The following is a 23,873-nucleotide window of genomic DNA, read 5'->3' as shown; positions in this document are numbered from 1 at the left end:
AGGTAACCCATGCTGCGGTCCAGACCTCGGTTTTTGGGCCACGGTTTCAGTTCAGTTTCGGTACGTGTTTTGTGCATAAAGAGAATTTTTTTTCCTCCCAAAATTCTCTTTTTATTTTGCTTGTCAGCAAAAACTGTAAACGTACCTGTATCAGTTGTGTTCTGAATAAAATAACACTTTTCTTTCAAGTTAACCGTTACTAAACACAACTTTCAAATGGTAAAACTTAAATTCTGACTCGGAGCTCAGAAATTCCAACATTTGTGTACAATTTGAACGCACCATTAATCACAGCACACAAACGCTGCCCTCTCAATACGCGCTGCAATGTGAATTAGTCTAACTAACGGAACATTACTCCGCTCTTAGACTCTGTTAGCCCAGCCGTCCAGACCAAAGACCAGCCCCCACTAGACGGCCCATCGCCGAGGGGGCCAGTTCGGCAGCCAGGTCACTGGGAAATGTCCTGGTGCTCCCGATGGCTAATCCACCACTGCTCTCAAATCCTCCGCTAGTGCTGGCCATGCCTCTTTGTTTTCTTTTTTCTGCTTCTGTGTGCGAGCTGCACTTTGAACCCGCCTCCAGTTACAACAGTGTGACTGACAGGGGATGCGTGAGGCACAACAGTGATTGGACATTCGCGTCTCGCGGGGAGGGCTTTTCTTCCTGACTGGATAGGCACACACAGTGGCCTGTAAAGCATCAGCGCAAAGTGAATTGCAAAAGCGAAAACCCTCAGTCCATAAGGGTATATTGTCCCGTGCATAATAGACCAAACGGATCAATATTTTACAGAGTACCATTGCATCCCTAGTGAAAACAGATGTGAACTTCCTTCAAGTCGCCACACTAATCGCCAGGCCTTAACTGTATTAAGTATAACTGGATTATTGCAACTCAGTCTGATATTTTAAAATTTCTTAAAAAGCAGTAAGTCCCTTAGTGGATATTTTGAAAAGGAATCACCCAACCAAATAGAGTTTGAGTTTCAGTCGTGTATATATATATATATATATACCTCATGAGAGTACATAGCTGATATGTTCTGATATTTGGTAAATCTAGACCCCCAACAGAGCTCAGCAGCTGCCATGTAGCCACCTTGATTTTTGGTCTGCGCTTGCTCCATAGAAAAGAACTTAGCCAGCCATTCAGGTCTTTTATCAACCTTTTTGAAAATATTATCAGAATCACTTGGAGTGGATATAACAATCGAGGTAACACATTCATTTTAACCAAGGATATACGTCCTAGCCAGGAGACAGGCAAAGAGTTCCATCGCTCCACATCCTGCCTCACCTTCTCGAAAATTTGCTTAATAGATTTGTTTAAATTTAGAAGTTATGAATACACCTAAATATACAAAACCTGTAGGAGACAACTTAAAGGGAAAATAAAGTAAGGCAGCTGGTACCGAATTGGGGCTCCAAAGTGGCATGGCTTCAGAAGATTTGCTAAATGGATCAATAGTGTTAAGTAGAGCTGGTATTGATATCTCCGGATTGGATATAAATACCAAAACATCATCTGCATACAGACTTATCATGTGCTCATAATCAACCAGCAAACCCCGTATAGCAGGTGCCATCCTTATGGCCTCCACCAAGGGTTCAATGGTAATGGCAAACAAGAGGGGCGACAGGGGGCAGCCTTGCCTCGTTCCTCTGTACAAACGAAAATGGTCCGATTTAAGCCCATTAGTCAAAATAGCCGCCTGAGGACTATCATAAAGAATTTTGACCTTAATGAAATTATCCCAGAGACCAAATTTGTTTAAAGCATAAAATAAATAAGCCCATTCTACCCGGTCAATGGCTTTCTCAGCATCTACAGAAAGCACTAGACCATCAATATCCTAGAAAGTCTGAATTATACTGAGAAGGCACCTGACATTGTTTGGGGAGTTCCGACCTTTTATAAAACCTGTTTGATCTTCTTTTATAATTTTAGGCAGGAGGTCTTCAAGCCGAGTAGCTAGGATTTTTGAAAGTATCTTCCGGTCCACATTAAGAAGAACAATTGGTCTATAAAAGGAGCAGGACTCTGCATATTTCCTCTTTTTCAGTATGAGAGAAATATTTGCTTCTCTTAGAGTATGAGATAATGTATTATGCAAACAAGAATGATTAAACATATCAAGTAATGGGTCTACTAATAAATCACAAAATTCTTTGTAGAATTCACTACCAAAACCATCCCACCCAGCTTTTCCTTTTTGTAAGGTTTTCATAGGATTCAATACTAGGTACGCTAAATACTTTCCAGGTTTATTCCCATGTTCATAAAATCTTTATCTAGTAAATTTAAGTTTGGTCTCTTCATCTTGCGTAAGGACGTTATCTAAGGTTGATCTTACTGCAGATATTTCTTGCCACTAAGCATGAGTTTGAGAGTTAGGTTCTTTCTTTTGTTTTAAGTTCAGTCACTAACAAATTTTGCTTCCTCAGTTTTTCCTGCCGTTTGCTGGCTGAAAATTAAATAATAACCCCTCTACTATATGCCTTAACAGTTTCCCACAGAAGGGCAGGGCTATCTGTTGACTGAGAGTTAATAGACAGAAAGTATCTAAACTCAGTATTAAAATAGGATACAAAGGTATGGTCCTTTAAAATAGTTGTATTCAGTCTCCAGTATTTTACTCTGTTTCCTATAACCTTAAGAGAGAGATCCAGCACTACATTGGCATGGTCTGAGATGACAATACTGCCTGTTACACAAGGTAAAACTGAGTGTAAAAAAAAAAAAAAAGAGAATCGATCCCAGTATAACATTTATGGGGTGCAGAAAAAAAGTGTTCTTTTTATCCAGAGGATGAATTGTCCTTCATACATCAACAAAGCCTTTTCAGCATCGAGAGAGACTATCAATGCTGAATTTTTATAAGTGTTAAAGTACTGAACAACATTAAGTGCATGGTGTACATTGTCTGCACCATACCTTGATTTCACAAATCCTGCCTGGTCTGGGTTTATGATCTTTGGGAGAATTCTTTCTAGTCTCTGAGCCAGTACCTTTGCAACAATTTTGTCATCAACATTAAAGAGACTAAAAGGCCTGAAGGACGAACAGTCTAAAGGGTTTTTGTCCTTTTTCAAGGGTAAACTGATGGAAGCATGTCTCCAGGAGGGTACTAGACTGGAATGATCCTCCTCTGCAATGGTTGGTAAAGAAATGTTCTTTAAGAAGTAAGCACCTGGGATGTCGTTCATCTCCGTGTTGTACAGAGATTTATAAAACACCTGGAATGTGTCATTAATAGCCACTGGATCACAAGTGACATCGCATTCTGCGTTCCTATCTTATTAATAGAGCGATCATTCATTTGATTCTTCAACTGATGAGCGAGTAAGCAACTAGATTTATCACCAAATACATAATAGTTCTGTTTGGCATAAAGTAATAGCTTCTGAACGACGACTGTGATCCATATTACGTTTTAGTCTTTTTTTCTGATGGTAACTATAGGAAATGAGGTGGCCATATATAGTGGCTTTAGCTGCATCCCAGATCATAGCAGGGGACACGGGAGAATTCTTATTGTCGAGCCAAAATTGTGATAGGTTGCTCCGTAAAAAGATGCAAAAAGAGTCCCTGTTCAAGAAAGATGTTTTGAACCTCCAGGTAGAAATTTTAGGAACACTAAATGTTGGGTCAATATGCAGATGAACTGGGGCGTGGTCCGATAAAACAATAGTCTATAGAACAGGACTGAACAGAATGTAAAAAGTTTTTAGGAATAAAGAAATGGTCTAGTTGAAAGTATGAATTGTGAAGATGTGAATAAAATGTGTAGTCTCTTACTCCAGGATTCAACTGTCGCCATATATCTATCAATCTGGTGTCTATACATATCTTATTGAGGATAGAAGATGATTTGGGATTAGATATGTTTGTAGAGGAGGATTTATCTAGTGAAGCATCCATTATGCAGTTAAAACCGGCTGTAGCTCAGGAGGAAGAGCAGTCGCCCACCAATCGACTCTGGCTTCCCCAGGATACATGCGAAGCGTCCTTGGGCAAGACACTGAACCCCATGTTGCCCCCCCAGTGTATCATTGGGGGTATGAATGTGTGTGAATGATTAGAAAGCACGTAGTTATGTGTATCTTAAGACGTGCTGTATGAGTGTGTGTGAGTGGGGTGAATGTGGCATATAGTGAAGCGCTTTGAGTGGTCAGTTAGACTAGAAAAGCGCTATACAAGTACAAGTACATTTAAAACCACCAGCTAAAAAACCCAGGCCATTGCAGTAGTGGTTAAACATCAAAATTATTCTGGACTTTAAATCTGGTGATTCATGGTTCAGAGCATAGATATTGAGAATGGTTATATGTTGTCCAAATATCGAGCCCTTAATTAGAGTAAATCTCCCTTCTGAATCCTTTTCTTCGTGTTCCAAAATGAAAGGAAGGGTTTTATGTATGAGAATAGCTGTGCCTCTCTTGTTCTGTGAGTAAGAGGAAAAGTAAACTTTAGCTACCCAGTCAATCTTAAGCTTCAGGTGTTTATGTTTATGTTTATGTTTATGTATTTAGCAGACACTTTTATCCAAAGCGACTTACAAATCAAGATATAACAAGCTATACAAAAAGCTAACAATAAACTACATAGAAGAAACCCACGAGTCTGACTCTGTCAGAGGTGACAGAGTAGAGATAGGGTGCAGGCATAGAAGGAAGTGCAGAAAGATAAAGTGCAGAGATAGAGGGGGTAGGGAAGTACAAGGTAAGTGCTGGGATAGGAGATGCTCTCTGAAGAGCTGGGTTTTCAAGAGTTTCTTGAAGATAGACAGGGACGCCCCTGTTCTGGTAGCGCTCGGTAGGTCATTCCACCATCGTTTCCAAATATGTCAAAATTTTCTTCCTTTTAATGACATGTCCCAGCCCCTGGACATTCAATGTAGTGAGCGTAAGTGATCCAGTCATGGGAGCCGCAAAGCTGGAAAATATGTGAATAGAATGCCATACATACAGGAGAGTATGTCGGAGTGCAAGGAAATATAGACTCCAACTAGACTCCAGTCAATAAACAGAAAGAAAATAAAACATGAAAACAATAACTGACAGTGCTTAGCATCCCCAATCATGTTCCCAAATGACAGGAAAGAAATACCCCAAAATAAGTCGCAGGGTATTCTGAGCCTAAGCCAAATCCACATTTAGCAATTAAATCACAATAACAACTCAGGCACCAGAGGCAGTATCCAAACTTCAGGCTGAATATTGAACATTACTGAGTCACCCCGTAACTAGAACTCCGGAACTGTACTTGAACCTAAACAGTTGTGCAAAATTAGCCTAAAATATAGACTGACAGAATAAAAAAAGATAAAAAAAAAGGTTCACAGTTGTCGTCGGGGGCTCAGTGTACAAGGGAACTGTCTTTCTCCAGTATAACTTGTAATATTAGAGATAGGGGTTTTACCTCATTTCAGAGTTTCCAGAAACACAGCCGTGGACTCCAGTGTGTCAAAAAGGAACATCTTCCCTTCATGCAGACACCAGAGGCGTACTGGATAGGCGAATCCTTAGTATTTATTATGACGTGCTAGCACTTTCCCGACTGTATCAAACTCCCGTTGCCTCCGCAAAACCTTCGCAGGACCTCTGCAGGACCTCTGCAGACAGATCAGGGTAGAACCGTAGTTGAGAGCTGCCATGGTGGAAGACACGTTTCTTCAGGGCTGCCCTGAGAACAACCTCCCTTTGAGAATATCAAAGGAACCGCACCAAGGCACTTCTAGGAGGCCTTTCTGGATCCGGAGCGGGAGCCAGGACTTGATGAGCGCATTCAATCTCCAACAAAGGGAAGTCAGCGGGCAGACCAACTAGTGATGGCAGAGTTGTCTGAAGAAATTCATCAAGAAGGATGTTACCCTCCAATTTCTCTAGGAGGTTGACAATTTTCAGGTTTTTGCATTGCCCACGGTTTTCTAAATCTTCAGCCTTTCGCTGCGCGCCAGTGTGTGCGCCGTGGCTGTCCTTAGGCGCAGACCCTGTCTTCAGCCTCCTCCACGCGCTTTTCAAGGTCCATCACTCGGTTAGAGAGCATGGATAAGGAGCTCTCCACCGAAGAGACAGGTACTTTTGTCACTCAAAGCACCATCGATAACATCCAGGCGTGTGCCAACTGATCCATTCATGTCATTCACACGAGAGGCCAGAGATTTAATTTCAGAAAAAATAGAAAAGTCTTTGTCACTCTGGGATTTAGGCATCTCTAGGTTGCGATTTAACTAGTTAAACTGATGTTAGATGGAGAAAGAAGTAAACAATTAAAAGCATGGAGCGGAGCAAAATATCAAGCATCCATCTTGATCCAGATCACGTGACCTCCCTGAGTTGTCATGTTTTTGGATGTCTAATAAATTCATCCATATTTCTAGAAATGAGAGCTGCCCCTTCCAAAGTGGGGTTGATGCCGTCTCTCCTAATCAGATCAGGTTTTCTCTAGAAAGATTTACTATGTAGCCCACGTTGTTTTCTGGACACCATCTAGACAACCAGTGGTTGAAAGAGGACAACTTAGAGGGTTAGGTAACCCTAAACATGTCATCACTGGTCAGATTTGGCAGGGGTCCAGAGAAAACTACAGTGTCCGACATTGTTTTGGCAAAATTACACACCGATGCAACATTAATTTTAGTGACCTCGGACTGGTGTAACCGGGTGTCATTAACGCGGACATGAATAACTATGTTAGGCACCCCTATATTTACCTTTATCCTTAGCCAGTAGTTTCAAATAGTATTCTATGTCTCCTGCTCTGGCCCCTGGAATGCATTTGACTATGGTCACCGGTGTCACTGACTACAGAGCTGCCAATTACCAGGGTTTTGTCCTCAGTGGGTGTGCCGCTGAGTGGGGAAAATCTGTTTGAAACATGGACAGGTTGATGGTGAACCACGGGCTTGACTTTAGGGCTATGTCTCCTCTTTCTGACCGCCACCCAGCCAGCCTGGGGTCCCGGCTGCTCAGGTATAGTTAAGGGTCGTTTAATGGTGTCAGCTACACTAGCTATGCTAGGTGGCTCCCCACTGACTAAAGGGACCTGGCTAGCTATCAGGTGGCTTTCAACGGTAGAGAACCAGACACACTGCTTAAAAGTGAAACACCAAATATCTGTAGGAGTGAGTGTTAGAATAGAACAAGTATGCAATAGAGTTAACTATGCAAAAATGTCTTACTTATAAGGAGAAATTGAGGAATTTTTAATATTCCAAGAGGAACAAGAAATTCCACAGAAAACACAATCAAGGTAACCCGAAGTGATGCAATACGTCTTACCGCAAAGCATCAGCCTCTCTGCCTGTGACCCTCATCATAGTTGCTTCAAAGAGATGGTCATTATTTACTGCTTCTTTTTCTTCTGTTCTCCAGTGTTGTGTTAGGATGAAGGGAAACATTGTTGGGGTGTAATACCACTTGCTATGAGTGAGTATCAACCAGGAAGTAACTGTCATAAGATTAGTTATGATATTGCTATATGCCTGTTATCAGCACGATATTGAAAGTTCTTTGTTTTCTTTTTCTTTTCTTATTATGGTTATGGCCAATACTGGTAATTTGCAATACCCCTAATGTGCCTGTAGCTTCTTATCTTAAATGCAATGCAGTGAGACCGGATGGTGACTGGTGGAGTTTGTTGCTGATTCTCGTGAGCCACTATCTGAATGAAGTCATTGTTTTACTTGCTACTAATATATTCATGAAAATAGTTAGCCTATCAACATTATATCCCACAATTTCATTGTTCCCACGTCCTATTGTCCAGAGCTCGAGCAGCTTCTTTCTTGAATAAACAAGGTTTTTGCTGTTGTTTTGTAATTTAAAGTACTCCATATCCATGGGATATATATTAACAGGCAACTCACAAGAGTTGAAAAACGACAAAAAAACGTAAAGTGTTGTTAAAACACTAAAAACATTCAGTCACAGATGGAGCTACTGAATTGGCCACTGCTCCTGTCGCTAGTACAGAAATAGCACTGGTCAAACTTGTCAATGATATTAGAAGCAATCAAGATGAGAACAAACTCTCGGTCCTTGTGCTGCTCGACCTAAGTGCTTCCTTTGATACTGTGGACCACACAAAACTTTTAAGTGGACTTAAGTCAACTGAGCTGGCCTCTTTGGTACTGTTTTAAATTACTTCAGGTCCTATCTTGCTGATACGGAATTTTTTTATAGGCTTCAAATTAATCAATATTTATAAGATACACTATACTATAAAAGTATTCACTCGCCAATTCAAATAAGTTCAGACATTCCAATCATTTCCATGGCCACAGGTGTATAAATTCAAGCACCTAGGCATGCAGACTGCTTCTACAAACATTTGTGAAAGAACGGGTCGCTCTCAGGAGCTCAGTGAATTCCAGCGTGGTGACGTGATAGTATAAAAATAAGAATACTGAAATGAACTAATTTTTCATTTTATTTACTGGATTTGATTGGATTAGGATCAGAATGAATTGGGCTCCAATTGGCTTGGATTGGACTGTATCATTGAAGTGCCTTGAGATGACATTTGTTGTGATTTGGTGCTATATAAATAAACTGAATTGAAGTTGAGGTGGCTCGGGCATCTGGTTAGGATGCCCCCTGGACGCCTCCCTGGTGAGGTGTTCCGGGCCCGTCCCACTGGGAGGAGACCCCAGGGAGGACCCAGGACATGTTGGAGAGACTATGTCTCTCGGCTGGCCTGGGAACGCCTCGGGGTCCCCCCAGAAGAGCTGGAGGAAGTGGCCGGGGACAGGGACGTCTGGGTTTCTCTGCTCAAGCTGCTGCCCCCACGACCCGACCCTCGGATAAGCGGTAGATGATGGATGGATGGATGGATGGATGGATGAATTGAATTGAATAAAAAAATCAAATAAAATATTTGTAAGAAAATATTGTATAAAAGATGTAGTCAGTTATCAACACTGGAATGTGGATGGCGAGTGAAAGTGTAACAGAGCTGTTGTACAGTGTTATGGCAAATGGCAAGAATGATTTCCTAAACCGTTCTTTGTGACAGCAGAGCTGGAAGAGTCTGTTAGAGAAGGAACTCTCCTATCTCTGTATTGTGTTGTGGAGAGGATGGAATGGATTGTCCATGATGCTGAGCAGTTTGCTGACCTACAAGAATAATACTGGTGAACTCTTGTGGTAGATAATATAGACATAAACTTACAGCCAGCAGTTCAATGTCCCGGGTACAGATCCTCCTCTTCACAGTGACATGTCCATGATGACACAACGTGTTGTATATTCTTGAAGCAAGAATAATCAGAATCAAAGCTTTTTTCACAAATAGTTGGATTGACTTTTTAGTAAAGATATAACATTTTTTGAAAGAAATGTCACAGCACGTGCTTTCTTTTAGCTTTACATACCCAAACTAAGTTTTATATTTGGTTTAGGTAGGTTCACATCCACTAATTGTTGATAAGACCAAGTATAGTCAGTGAAAGATATGCTCGACCAAATGATAGAGCAGTATGTTAAAGGGTTAAAGCTGGGTAGAGAGGTGTTGGAGTCCATTATATGCTCCTGCAGCCATGTCTCACTTGAGATCACAAAACTTAATTTTTGGTATTCTTTATATGTCCTCTTGAGCACTCCAAACTCATCCATTTTGTTTGCTCATAATCTGGCATTGCCATTAGTATCGAGGGAAGACCTGGTATAAAGTTCCTCCACTTGTTCCGTCTTCTTGCTCCTGCATGGTGTTTCAAACTTTCAAACAGTTGAGTCTGTTTTTTTGGCTCCCTTTAGCTGACATTTTGTATTGGCATGGCAACTCATCATAACAGATGTTTAAAAGTGTCAAAAACAAGAGGAGAATAACCTCAAGCAGCACAGCTTTGAAACCAGCACAGAAAATATTCAAAAATCACTTAGAAATAGCAAAGTGTAAATCACATTTTGTTTTGCCATTGAAAAATAATTTTGTTTTTACCTTACTAAAACATTTGTAGACTCTTGCTCCATTCGCCACAGCAAAGTTCTGTCTTCCTGCGTACACAAATATCGTATGTCGGAGTCAGCAGTTGGAGGTTGCCTTTTCCTCGACATTGCTAGCATGACAAAACACAATAGGATCATTTTCTTGGCGCCTGCTTGATATACAAAAGGTTTATAGTTTTGAAACAGCCTTGACGTTTAGCTTCAGTCTCATTTTTGCTACTGTGTTGCTAGCCAAGAAAATCAATTGCTATCCTCTGATCGAAGATTGCTGGGTCTTTTGGGACCCTAATAAGACACATTTTCATGAAGACATCTCGGAAGCAAAAACAAAGTTCTGTGCGCTGAGCACATTTGTTGGTTCATGGGCTTCTTGCAGCATGAAAAACATCCACTTTTAAAGTGTTCACAGTGGATGTGGATGACTCCCTAGAGAACCTATAAACAGTTTCTTCTGGATGAAAATAGTAATTAATGTACACATTTATACCTTTCTCTTTCTGTAGGTTAGGGTGACATTGAAGATTAAAACACATCTTAACACTGCAGATAAGCATTACATGGAATGATATAGTTGTGAAAATGACTGGTAAATTCAACTACTGCACTCAAAAACACAGGTGGTTTATTTGTTAAGTATTCAGTAATGACGGCAATGACGTTTTAAAAGTCAGACAAATTAACCGTTTTTTTTTGTTTGTTTGTTTTATCCCTGTCAGCCCTCCAATGTGTGTTGCCAGTAAGGATTCAGATATCGGTGTTACTAAGTAACATTGATCTCAACACTCTTGGCTGACCTCCATACTCTCCCTCTTTCACTCTGTTATCTGTGACACACTCCCTGACTTTGAAAGCCATGTCTAGACCTAGTATATTCATGAACAGTTTACCATAATCTTCTTTGAATATAAAAAGTGGCAGTTTCTATCTTGAAAAATTAATCTGCTCTACACACCATTTGTAAAGGCAACTAACAATTCAGAAATTGTACTTTGACCAATATTTTCAGTTATTGTTTCTTTATATTTAAATGAAAAACACATGTAGGATTGTTAGCTTATGTAGCATAACTGAGACAGTGGAAAATAAATTAAAAGCTGAGCAACAGATTTTTGTATTTCTCTCTTGATGCGTACTGTACATTAACTACAGATAAATACATGGTATGTACACTAAAGCATCTTTCTCTGCATTAATAAAAGTGTTTTCTATCAGGGCATCGTGGAAAGTATTCTTCTTTCCAAATAGTGCTCAGTTGGAAATCTAACATTGTGGTGGATGACAAGAACAGGATCTATAAGTTGATGATGAAGGCTGTCTATGTGATTGGCCTCCCTCTTGATTCACTTGAGACCGTCATCAAAAAGAGAAGGGCTAAACTAAAGATTGTTCTGTATCCTGAAGGCCACCTTCTTCATGGTGTTTTTGATGGACTTAGTAGCTCTTTACGTGACAGACTTCTGATACTTCAGTGCTTTGTGGCAGCTGTTGTAGCAGCAGTAAACTTTTATAAGGAACAATTTTAGATACTGGATTTTTTTAGACTCATCATGACTGGAGTTGTAGCTTAATGTTATGTTACTATATTTATTTGCTGTAATGCTTGTTTTCTTTGTTCTCTATATACGTTTGTGCTGATTGTCTTCTCTGGACTGGTGGCAAATGTATTTGCGTGTGCGCTCTGCACAAAGATCTGTTCCTCACACACAGGCTCTTACAGAAGGATCTTTCATCTGCATTGTAAATGGGAAAATGCATTGTAGACTGATGTTAGAAACAGAATTACATTTACACTGCCTTAATAAACAGGAAGTCAAGTATTTTCTTACAACCACGTCTTACACCAAAAGGAATTATGGAATCACTACTTTTTTTGTAGAAGAAAAAAAATCACAGAGGATTCACTTTTATTAAGAATTGGAGGCATATGAATAAAACTTAGAATTGAATCATTATTATTATTTTTTTTATATATGCACTTAATCCAATTCAGGATCACGTGGAGCTGGAGCCTATTCCAGCTACCATTAGGTAGAGAGCGAGAGAGGCAGGGTACACCTGGACATGTCCCCAGTCCATCACAGTTGCATGGAAATAGATATGACACCAAACAATTTTACAAACATTCTAGATTTTGAAAAAAAACATACCTAAAAATGTGATAAATTACTTTTTTAATTTCAGAAAAAAGATGATGGTATCATGAATGGAAAAAGTTCTTAGTTTAATCTCCTCTGTCTTTTTGACAATTTGAATTCTTTGAGGACTTGTGGAACTGGTGACAAAAAATGTTCATCAGACGGGTTCCATCTTCCTTGTACAGCAGCTGACAGCAGCTGTCATGAAGCATTTATTTCAGTTTCCAAAATGACTCTGATCTCTGATTGAGATCTGGAGTGTTTCCAGGCCATGTCATTGAGCTGATATGTCTTTAACCCTATTTAGTCTGTGAAAAATGAGCTCAGCATCACCAAAGCTCCTTTTGATTGATGGAATGATAAAAGAGTCCAACATTTCCACCTGTACATCTCCTCCAGAGGTAATTCTGCCATCTCCCCTGGTCCTTTACCTGACATCAACCCCATATCATCAATGATGGTGGAAATGTGCTTCTTTCCTTCAGCCAGTCCTCTTTCTATGTTTAACTGGACCAAACTAAAGTTCCAGCATCATCTCCTTGTCCAAAGCAGATTGGTGATTCACATCTGAATCTCACCATCCACAGTCCATGACAGCTTCTCTTCAGCCCACTGGAACCTTCTTTTCTTCTCTTTAGGTGTTACTGATGATGTCTGTGTGACTTCCTCCTTGATTGACCTGTATGTTTCATTTTACAACCTTCCCATTTAGTTTTTACTTGCTCCACATTTTGGACACAGTAGACTGGGAGCAGCCAACATTCTTTGCCACAATTACCTTCTTGAAGAGTTTTATAATCCTTTCCATTGTTTCCACTGACTTCATTTGCATATTTATGCAGACATTTGTTGTAAAATGCAAATTACAAATTTAATTTATAATCTTTCCTGTGCAGGTTCAAACAAACAGGTTTTATTGACCTGTTTATGCTTTATAAAGCCATAATGTTCAGGTGTTTGATAAGCTAGTTTTGTTTCATATCTGTGATTTATATATATATTTTTTAAACATTTTTTTTACAACTTAAAACAGCTGAATGAATGTCCTCAAAGAGTGCTGACTTAATTATTTTTGCCAGCTGTTGTAATTGTTCCTGCACCATTCATTTTGCATTTCATAATTTTTCCTTTCCACCAGTCTTAGAAAATAGTCTTGGGGTCTGTTTATTTCTGGGTTTCAGTATGATTGATCCTGATCCATTCTTGCCCTTATACACACAGCCCATGTTTCCTCTGTAATTACCTCCATTAACACCTAAGAGGGGTATCAGCAGCAGATCAAATTCAACCTGTGTGCCATCTCTGTACTTGGAGCCAATGCACAACACAAATGCATCAGTCCCTGCTCAACGGTGATCTGTGAAGAGGCCTGATGTGAAAACAATTAAGTCTTCACTATTGCAGCTGGTGATAACTATCACAGCCTCCATCTGACATTAAGCCAAGAGGAACTTGATACGACTAAATCCTTCTTATAGTGTGATTTCACACAGTGGGGTAACATGGCACTGTAAAGAGATTAATTGCTAGATTACAATAAGACTGACTTATTAAGTTCATGTATACACCTTAGTCTGACAAAAAATTGGACCGGATCGGGTTCCTCGCAGTCGGATGAAGACCCCAAGATAACTCGGTTGATAGTCGCACTAAACGCGCTGGTAGACGGCAGAAGCACGTGGTGAATTGGACTTTGCGTTCTGCGCATGCTCGAGATTTTTTCCCAGGATCGTGACCAAAAAGTCGAAGGAGACGATATTACTGTTGTTGTCGCCACCGTCGGAAAGAAACAAGCAAAGCGATGGAGAAGGCGTTGCTGTGCATCGCATTTATGCAATAACCATGCTCATCACAAACTAAATGTAGAGGGACGTAGTTTCATCTTGCTGAGTTTGTTGTTGTTGGTGGTGGTAAAGAGGTTACCCAGAAGTGGCTCTATTAGCGATAGTTGAAATGGGTACAGCGCCACCTATTGCACCATGGTATGACATGCTTTGTGCCAATGATTCAATTTATTCACCGCCATATATACTTGGATAATTGCCCTTGCTCAAATAAGGAGCATAGTCCAACGAAAGCTATAATCAAATTAATCTCACCATGTAGACCCACTGACAGACCCTCTTTAAACTCTGATTTGATACATCTGTCAGTTTAGTGATACTGGCAGCAGATGTTCAGTTTTGTCCTCACACGAGCTGATAAAACCTGGATGGAAACTGCTTGAGACATGTTTTTGGATTGGAGTCATGTGCTTTTCTCCTAGAATTATTCTTCATAACTATCTCCTTTGGAAAAAAATACAAGTCACAGTTTGATTTTTCCTTATAGGTATATGTTTCAGGTTGATGAGTCTACATGTTTTTCCTTTAATGACCAACATGTCTTAGGCTTGTAAAATGTATTCTTCCCACAAACCAAAAGTCAGGAACTGAGCTTCACTTTGTGTGCTGACTTTAAAGTCATATCTTCTTCAACTCCTGAGCCTTGGTGTTGCATCATGTTTTATAAAAAGTTCAGGATTAGCCTAATCTGATTAAGTGATTAGTGCCCACTTCGCATGCTCTTCGACAAACAGATTAAATGGCTGCCAAAAAGGAAGACAGCAGAGTGTAAGGTAATGGTAATGACCGGGGCAGAGCTTTACCATCCATTGTCTATCCAGGATGTAGGACTGTGTAAAGCTTTATCATCATTAGTAACAGTGGAAAATTGCTGTTCTTCTCTTTCATATCAGATGAAAATGGGTATCATAACTGAAAATTTCCCTAACAATACAGTTATCAATTTGGGACTCATCTACCAGAATAGAATATTAATTTCTTAGCTTTTGTCAAAGTTAACAGCTGTGTTGTTCTGTATTGTCTTTGTGGTGTGCTGAATGATAGATTGTTTCTTCTTATGACACCTGGAAGGTCAGATAGGAAGGGGAACTGCTTGTTCAGCAGCTCCTGCACTTAAAACCAGGAAACTCTCAATGGTTCTAAACTACATACTACATAACTTTTACTTGAAATGCTGTCACTGCTCTTTAAGCAGCTCTACTGTGACAAGAAGGATTTTTAGCATCTCTTCTGTTTGTATGTGGACATTCACTAATCCATCCCTCTCCCTGCAGTTGCACTCACCTGAATATTTTTTACTGTTTTCTGCTTCCTTTGATGTCTTTGCTCCTCCCCTTTGTGTCTGTTAACTCTTGCATGTGGAAGTGTGGCAGTGATTTGGATCTCAAGGAGGCTGGGGGAGAGGAGCTATATATATATGTGTGTGTGCGTGTGTGTGTGCAGGTCTGCGGGTGAGAGGGTAGGGCACCTTGTGATGTATGGCTGATGTCGCCGGTATCAGCGTCACAGGCCACTTTTCTCTCTCACAGACTCACACATACCAACACACACACACACACAGTCACAGAAATAGCTTATCCTCATATTATCCACACAGCACAGGCAGCATTCCTGACTTTAGCACGTCACTAGCAGTATCTCTGTGCTTTGGACCTCCGTTACTGGAGTTCCCCCGGGACCACTGTTAGGACCCCCTCCCCTCCACCCCCATTTTCACCTGAAGTCCTCAGAATGGAGCACAGGGGAGGCTCTCGCCAGAAGGGTAAGCGTTCCTCAGTTGCAGTACTTCTTGAGTTGCCCTTTGCCAGCACTATGATATTCTATTAATAAACTGTGACTACATTGGAGACATTTAGTGTAGTTCCTATATTCTTAGCTTTCAATTTAAATATTTTTCTTTTTAATATGTTAAACTTACAAGGATAGTTTTTGGTTTTGTTTTGAGTGTTCTAGAAAAATAGTCCACCAAAGACAAATTAAACCTTAAAGGCATTTTATTATCCAGCTTCGGATTTCATGTGAATCATGACAGTGGTTAGAAGCAGAGGTCTTAGCTGTGCTTCTGTTCTTTGGGACTCAGAAAATCAAAAGTCATGACGTGTGAATGAATAAATAAGTGACTCGTGCAGCACTCTACTCTAGCTCTGCCAAACAGAGATTTGAAATTTAACTATTGCTAATTGCATGTGTCAGGTGGAGAATTTGTGATTTGTACACTTGTAATATTTCCTGTCCCTGTTTTTTCACATCAATTTTATTTCATCTTACAATGAGCCATGGGCTAACATCGGCAGCGTTAGGCAGCTTACTGTGTCGTCACAGTGTGCGGCTTAACTGTTATAAATAGTATGCGTGGTCATTTATTGCCACAGTGACAGAGCGGATGAGCCTGGCCATTAGCACAACCTTAATGTACCTGGTAGTACATTTGTCTCTAAGTAAAGCACTGATGAAGTCTGATTTAAATCTTGCTTCTGAATAGCATCTGTCACCAGGGAAATGTTGTTATCATAAATGCTCTGTCATTGCAGATAATTATGACCATAAAAGTAAATGCTAATTGTTTAGTCACATCATGAACCAGAATTAACTGTAACAGTCAGTAGATGGGACTCTATATAATTTTTGTGTTTTGTAAAAGTGTTATATACCCTGTAGGACATTCCGTTAAAGCTTAAACAAGATGAGTGTGCTCCTTAAAGGTCTGTCATGTATTGAAAGCAAGCATCATGCTGTTGAACACTTGAGTTCACAATAGGATTTTTCTTTTATCATTTTAAGTAATTAGAAATGTAACTGGAAATGCAAACTTCACACAGAGAGGACCCAGCTGGGAATTGAACCTGGAACCCTCTCGCTGTGAGGCAACAGTGCTAACCACCGTACCTACATTGCCTACATGCCATATGCCCATAGCCAGTCTCCAAGAGGACATGTTCGCTGCCACACATCTGTAGTGCATCACGAGCCATGGCGTATTGTTGAGGGATTGTTTTTGTATGTCTTGTTTTGTTTATGTCCTGTCTTTTGGTAAACGCTGCCCATTGTGCTCTACTACTGTTGTGTTTCCTCTTTGTTAAATATTAATGATAATGTGGATTTCAAACAGTCAAGGTTACATTATGATGTAGATGCAGAATGTGTTTACTCTGGAAAATCTTACAGAGATATACAGCCTAATTGGACTTCATTGTTTGCATGTTAAACGTTGTTGGCTTTGCTTGATTGTTGCAGCATTTACAAAGTCCAACATTTATATAATTGAAAAATAATAAGATAAGAGTTATGAAGGGTGATTGAAGGAGAGAATAAGACTGTGTAACCATGTGTGTCTAAAGGGTTTCATCTTCATCTGTCGTTTGAGTCATTCGATAATACTGAACCAGTTTTTTCTGTTGAAATAAGAAGTCTGATGGAAAGGTCACTGCAGCTGAACAACCTGCTGTTAAAGAGCAGACTGCTATCTTTGCAGTAGGCACCTGGTCAGTGCACTCACTATAGACTATGCCTCCTAAATAAATTTAGGCTTCATCAGAGGGTTAGCTCATTGTTATGGTGATCCGGCCCAGATGGTCTCTCTCACTCAGGTATTTGATGGCGATGTTATGATATTGCATAAAACTGGACTGAAACTGGACAAAAGCAAACAGTTTCAAGATACAAAATGTTTTAGTCAAAGATGCAGGCAAAGTGCATGCATCATGTGAACAGATGTCAACATCTTTTAACTTAGGAAGTGTCTTATCACTGCCACTGTATACAAAATTAGTCCATATCCATTAGGGCTGTCTGCTACAGTACATTAAAGCACACTCACACCCAATGTTGACATCTCCATTCCAACACCACAGTTTACATGTAAAACAGTCACAGACATAGATCATACCCATCTTCCACTGGATTTCCCTCTATTTATTCTCCTTTATGCAGCTCAATGAACACATGATATTCTGCATCAATCACTGCAGTAACTGCAGTGTTTTACATCCACACTGGCAGATTGGTCTTTTTCCTTGTTTTGAATGGTGATGTGCAAGTGTAATTTAAGGTCACTGGAGTATGTGATGACATAGGGTGGGACAAATTTGTTGCAACTTGTAAACCACTTTGAAATATTTTTAGCTTACTGGACCTAAGATCACCACTTTCATCATCTATAGTTTTTCATAGGATTTTCACAGGGCGATAAAGAGCCTGAGAATGATATAATGCTAGATTATCTTCTAGATGTCATTTATAAAATTAGAGGTCTCGATTTGATGCTGTTTTTGCAACAAAGAAACTGCTGATGTTGTCTATGTCTCATAGTGATCCCCCGACAAAAACCTTTCTTGGTTGACCAGCAGTCACAATTGTCAGCAAACAGTCAACTATTTGTTACACTTCTGTAAAACATTTATTCAGGATTTTCCACTCAAATGTTTTTAGCCTCCCAACCATTTTTATGTCACTCACACTGTTACAGCCCCATCTTTCTGAGAAATTAATAATACATAAACATACACGAAGGAATGCTTGTTAGATCACACTGTCACCAAATAGATTCACAGACTTTGAGACATCACTTTCAATGAACATTCTCTGCTTCAAACATAGAGGGGGACTTTGCATTGGTACGTTACATAATGTTCATACAGGCAGTTGCTGTTGATTCAATTAATAAAAAGCCATATGACAACTGACACCCCTTGTCACCCTTATGAATGTAAGTGAGAGAAAAGGAAATTAAGGTATTCTGTTGCTTTAATTAAAAATAAAACTCACAATATAATTGCAATAAGTTCATGACAAAGTAACGACCAGCCCACAATTTACAGACCATGAAAAATTTGATGGGTAAGATTTCTACTGTTAGCTAAAGCTTAGCCAACATGTAGAGGCAGGCCTGATTATTTGATGATGATACTTTATTTCTAGATTAACCTCGTTGGTTTTTTCATCACAGCAGCTCTATTTGTAACAAAAAGACAATCAATATTTGGTAGAAATAGATAAAAGAAAGAGTATGTTTTTCATGTTTTACTTTTTTTTTTTCATTGACAACACAGAAGTCTGTAGGGTATACCACAAAACATTTTTCATGCTTTTCATTATGGACCTTAAACAAAGTTTGACAAAAGGTTTTTACCTCAGTGCGCTTATATTTGAACTTAGTCTGTATGCATGTAAAGATTATAAAGTGCTGCTGAAAGCTCTGTGTCACTTGTGTTACCAGAGGCCTTAATGACTTGAGAGATAGGTGAGTGATACTCACCTCATCACTTCCTGATTGACTTCTAAACCACCTTTCATGTGGACAGGCTCTAAAAAGAGAAACCATATCTGATTTGGAGACAGTCTGAAAGAGGATTTAGTCAGTGACATTTGAGAAAATGATTACCTGTGGTGTATGTCATGTAACTGAGCCAAGCGATGACTGTCAGGCTGATTCACCATTAGCAGCATTCCTTCTACCCAGTGGATATCATTTTAAAGTCCTATCCTTTATCCATGCTTATTGAAAACTGTGTCTTCACCTAATATGGTCTTCTATCCCGCTCAGGCTGTGTTTAAAGAGCTCCACAGTACAAGGACATAATGACTTTCTCTGTGATTACCAGCAGCCTAAGCCATGCTGCAAGCCTCTTATTCCCCCAGCAGCTGGATCAAGCAGTAAAAGTTACTCATGAAATCCCTCTGCAGCCAGAGTTCACCACAGGCAGCTCCACTGACGAATCACGAGGCCCAGCACAGATTGAACAAGTCATCAGTGCATGAGGGTAGATGGTGAACAAAAAGGTTCTGGATTATACATTTTAAAATTACAATGACATTGTTGTGAGAAACATTTATTAAGACTACATGAAATATTGTTTCAACATCAATGCTGTGATGTGTGCACCAGTAGCAATAAAGCAAATGCAATACCGTTTTATTTTCTATGACCAACTACAAGTTTGATATCCTCTTGACGGGATATATTTTTCTCAGTCTTTTTATGTATCTTGCATCCTCTTAGATTTAAATATATATATACATATTTTAAATGAATACAGATTATATAACATGGAGCCTGCACAGTGAAATTAAAGATGCTTAGGGAAGAGGCGCGAGTAATTATTTCAACACTGCCCACTCTAGGTTCATCAACATCATTTGCCCAAAAGTTTAGGTGAGCAAACTACCCCAAAATACTGAAAGACCAGGTTTTTCATCCATGATGGCACAGTCATATTCCAAGAAGATATGTCAGGATGGATTAGGCTCTAACTGTGTAAGAGTGGTTCAGGGAACAGGAGACATCATTTTCATACATGGACCGACCACCGCAGGGTTCAGACTTTAACCCCACTGCGAACTTTAGGATGTATTGGAGAAGTGTGTGCGGCCTGGGACTGAGCTACATATCCAGCTGCTGGATGTTATTTTTTGTCACTGTCCGAGAAACCAAGATTAACATTTGAGATTCTCATTTGAAAAGAGAGACATATCTGTTCAATTTATAGACTATTTCAATTACAAGTGAAAAGCTAAAAATTTGGGACCACAACAATAGGAACCTTTTGGCTCATTGTTACTTGCCTTTATTTTTTGTTTAGGGCTGGGCAAATATTAGATTATTTAATGGCATTAATTGCATGATTTCCTCTGGTTAATCACGATTAATCAATAATGAATTCATTATGAGGGCGGCTGTAGCTCAGGCGGCTGTAGCTCAGGAGGAAGAGCAGTCGCCCACCAATCGGAAGGTCGGTGGTTCGACTCTGGCTTCCCTGGGCTACATGTCGAAGCGTCCTTGGGCAAGACACTGAACCCCACGTTGCCTCCTAGTGTATCATTGGGGAATTTTGTGTACAAATGATTAAAAAAAATCCTGTGAGTGGGGTGAATGAGTGGTCTTTTAGAAAAGCGCTATACAAGACCATTTACCAAAAGTAGCATATAACGGAATTGAAGTACTCTGGTGATAAGACAATTCAACGTTACAGAGCTTACAAAACTTTGGCTCTGTCGACTGGACCGTCTGGAAGAACTTTGAAATGAAAATGGCCATGTAAAAGTTCCGTAATCTTCTCCTTGTTTGTTTAGCCCGCTTCATCTGTTATTCTTTTCTTTTCTGTGAGCGCCGCAGCAGTAAGCAACATACAAGGCTCGCTCAGATTGACTTTTTCAAAATAAAAGTCGATGATCAACAGACGTTTACAATAAAAATAATTAATAGTAAAAACAGCGTTAATAGGAAACAAATAATTGTTGGCGATAATGAATTCATTAGTTAATGCAAAAATAACACGTTAATGTGTCCAGCCCTACTTTTGTTATTTCCAACATGCTTCGTAATCTTTGAAATCTTTACATTATAGTAAATAGTACATTTAGACTATTGTTTTTAGGTCTTGTCATTTCAACCTCTGGCTTTTTGTTAGAAGTATTAATTGTGTGAACTGACCCACAAGATTTGGACAGGATATGGCCCAGACATTTTGGATCTTTAGTTGTTTTTTTTATTAGTGATTATACAGTACATACCATTATGGAATAACCAATTAAAAACAGCAATGGATTATTTTTAACATTTTTTTTTTTATGTACTGTTGTCTCGTGATAACGATTTTTTATTTCAAAGTTGTGAGGAAAAAACAACAACAAAAAAAAGACACTGTTTCGTTATCTCGATATATAACAAAGATTGTTTCCTCGTGATAATTGATTTCAGCCTACAAGAGCTGCCACAAATGACCGTACATCTGCTAACCCCCTAAACAAACCTAGTCAAGTAAACAAACTAACGTAAAGTGTAACTTAGTGGTAGGGCTACAGCCAGTGGCTACGGAAGCCGTTCGTGGCAGCTCTTATAGGTTGAAATCAGGACGATCACATTGACTAGAAAATTATCCCACTAATTATCTTTGTTATATCGAGATAACGAAATAATCATTATTTAAGTCTTTTTTTGTGTGTTTTTTTTCACAACTTTGAAATAATAAGTCGTTATCACGAGATAATAGTGCATTAAAAAAAATCCATGGCTGTTCTCGGCTTAAGTACTTAATAACTTCAGTTGTTTATACTATGTACTTAAAAATGTTTTACCAACGAGTTAGTTACCAACCAAAACACACTTTGATCATATGACACGTTAACCCTTGTGGGGTTTTTCACAGGTGATGGCGTCCCAAAGGAAAACAGTCCCTTCATCAACAACACAGACCATGACAAAGGCAACAGCTATGATGGCACCAACATGGCGCTTTTTGAGGTAATTATGGCACTATCCTTTTTTTTACATGAACATTACCTTGTTGTAGTCAGTGTACACAGAGCAATGTCACAGTGTTACACAGAGGTTAAAGTACCAGTCGTCTCTCAGCTCAACAGTGTGTCAGCCAAAGAGCAATAGAAACTGCTCTTTTGCCTCAAGTTCATTCAGCTGAACTTTTTCCATGTGCATTCCTCTGCTATTTGGCAGACTTGCTCTTCTGTGGTCACTGGTCCTTGTATAGAATCAGCTAGACACTATGGGATTAGTTTTCTCCACACTGTATGAAGTTGATCCAGCGGTACCATTCCAACATGGTTTGAACAGTTACAGAACAAACTACATTTTCCTTCCAAGAGAGTTCATCGCTCTACCATCAAATGGTAACCATAAAACCAAAAAAGAAACAACACCCAGTACCGCTCTAAAGTTTTATCTTGAATGGGAAGGTGTGTTTGTTGTTTGTTTAACTTCCTCCGTAAATACATAGTTTTGTTAATAAGGAAGAAAAAGAACAAATCATACTGCTGTAAAGCTTGTTAACAAATATTTTCTCAATTGCAGGAGGAAATGGACAGCAACCCCATGGTGTCATCACTTCTCAATAAACTGGCCAACTATACTAATTTGACCCAGGGAGCCCAGGAGCATGAGGATGCTGATGAAGATGAGGGGCCAAAAAAAAAAGCTGTTAAGGTAAAGCAGAAGGCCTCGTGTAAAACAGTGTCCATACCAGTGCCGTCTGGTAGTGTTTACATATGTCACATATAGGGTGGTGTACAGTTGCATATTAACAGCCATTCTTTGACCCATGAATCCCTGCTGTTTGTTTTATCCTCAAGTCTTTCACTGGTTATGAACCTCATTGTAATCTCGACAGCCCTCTCTGCTGTTGTTCACCTTTTACATTTATGAAAACTTGGTGCTACTTTCTAATGGGAAATAAGGAAATTTGTAAAGACCAAGTGACTGTAGACTTGTTAAAATTCTGTCATGTATATGTAAAGGCTTTTAAAGTGTCTGTTTAGTCACCTGGTTAATGTCACAGAGAGATATATTCAGTTTGTGAGGCAATGATAAGAAATCAAGTCAGTTAGTTTGGAAGATGAAAAAGGAAAAGAAAATTGACTTTATTTTTTTAGCACAAGCCCTTTTTTATGTTTTAGCCCTTGTCCCACAGTTCATCTCTGTAAGGATCCTTCAATGCTCATGTTTTAGCTTTTCTTTGAAAGGAAACATTTCCAAAGTCTTGCCATGCAGTACATGAATGTTTTTCTAACCGCAGCTCCAGTCCCATGTCAGTTGCCCCATTCTGTCCCCTGCATGGAAATAGGCCTTGGGCACCTCCCACTGGCTTGCAGGAACATCTTGAAATGAGTGGATGAAGTAGATGAGCAGATGAAGCAAACACAATTGTTGTTCCTTATTGTCTGGAATAGAAGGACCTGAGCTGTACATTTGGAGATAGCTGATGAAAATCATAGCTGGTCATTAATTTGAGGTGAATTCTACACAATCTTATGGTTTTGTGCTTTGGCCTTTCTGCATGTTGTTGCTAAACTAGTTTTTAATAGAGACTACTGTTCAGTTTAAATTGAAGCATTTAAGGATTATAGATGTTGGGTTGCTAGTATCTAAAAACTACATAGTTGAGTATGTACATGTTGCTTTTGTCATATGAGATACCATTCTGTTTGGTAGA

At 39.4% G+C, this 23,873-nt stretch overlaps 1 protein-coding gene across 5 annotated transcripts in view; it reads left to right on the top strand.

The window, feature by feature from the left end:
* The window catches only part of slc12a7b (solute carrier family 12 member 7b), a 92,974-nt gene that overhangs the window by 30,970 nt on the left and 38,131 nt on the right, over positions 1–23,873 (top strand). For all 5 annotated transcript variants that reach the window (XM_072378817.1, XM_072378816.1, XM_072378820.1 and 2 more), the window contains exons 2-3: positions 22,077–22,171; positions 22,736–22,867. In XM_072378817.1, the coding sequence (XP_072234918.1) occupies positions 22,077–22,171; positions 22,736–22,867 (227 nt within the window). The remainder of the gene's footprint in view (positions 1–22,076; positions 22,172–22,735; positions 22,868–23,873) is intronic.

This window comes from Leuresthes tenuis, unplaced genomic scaffold, assembly GCF_036924035.1.
Source record: "Leuresthes tenuis unplaced genomic scaffold, fLeuTen1.0.hap1 SCAF_24, whole genome shotgun sequence".
NCBI classification, from domain to species: Eukaryota; Metazoa; Chordata; class Actinopteri; order Atheriniformes; family Atherinopsidae; genus Leuresthes; species Leuresthes tenuis.
The sequence above is the reverse complement of the archived record's forward strand: the minus strand, read 5'-3'. Positions and strand labels throughout refer to the sequence as shown.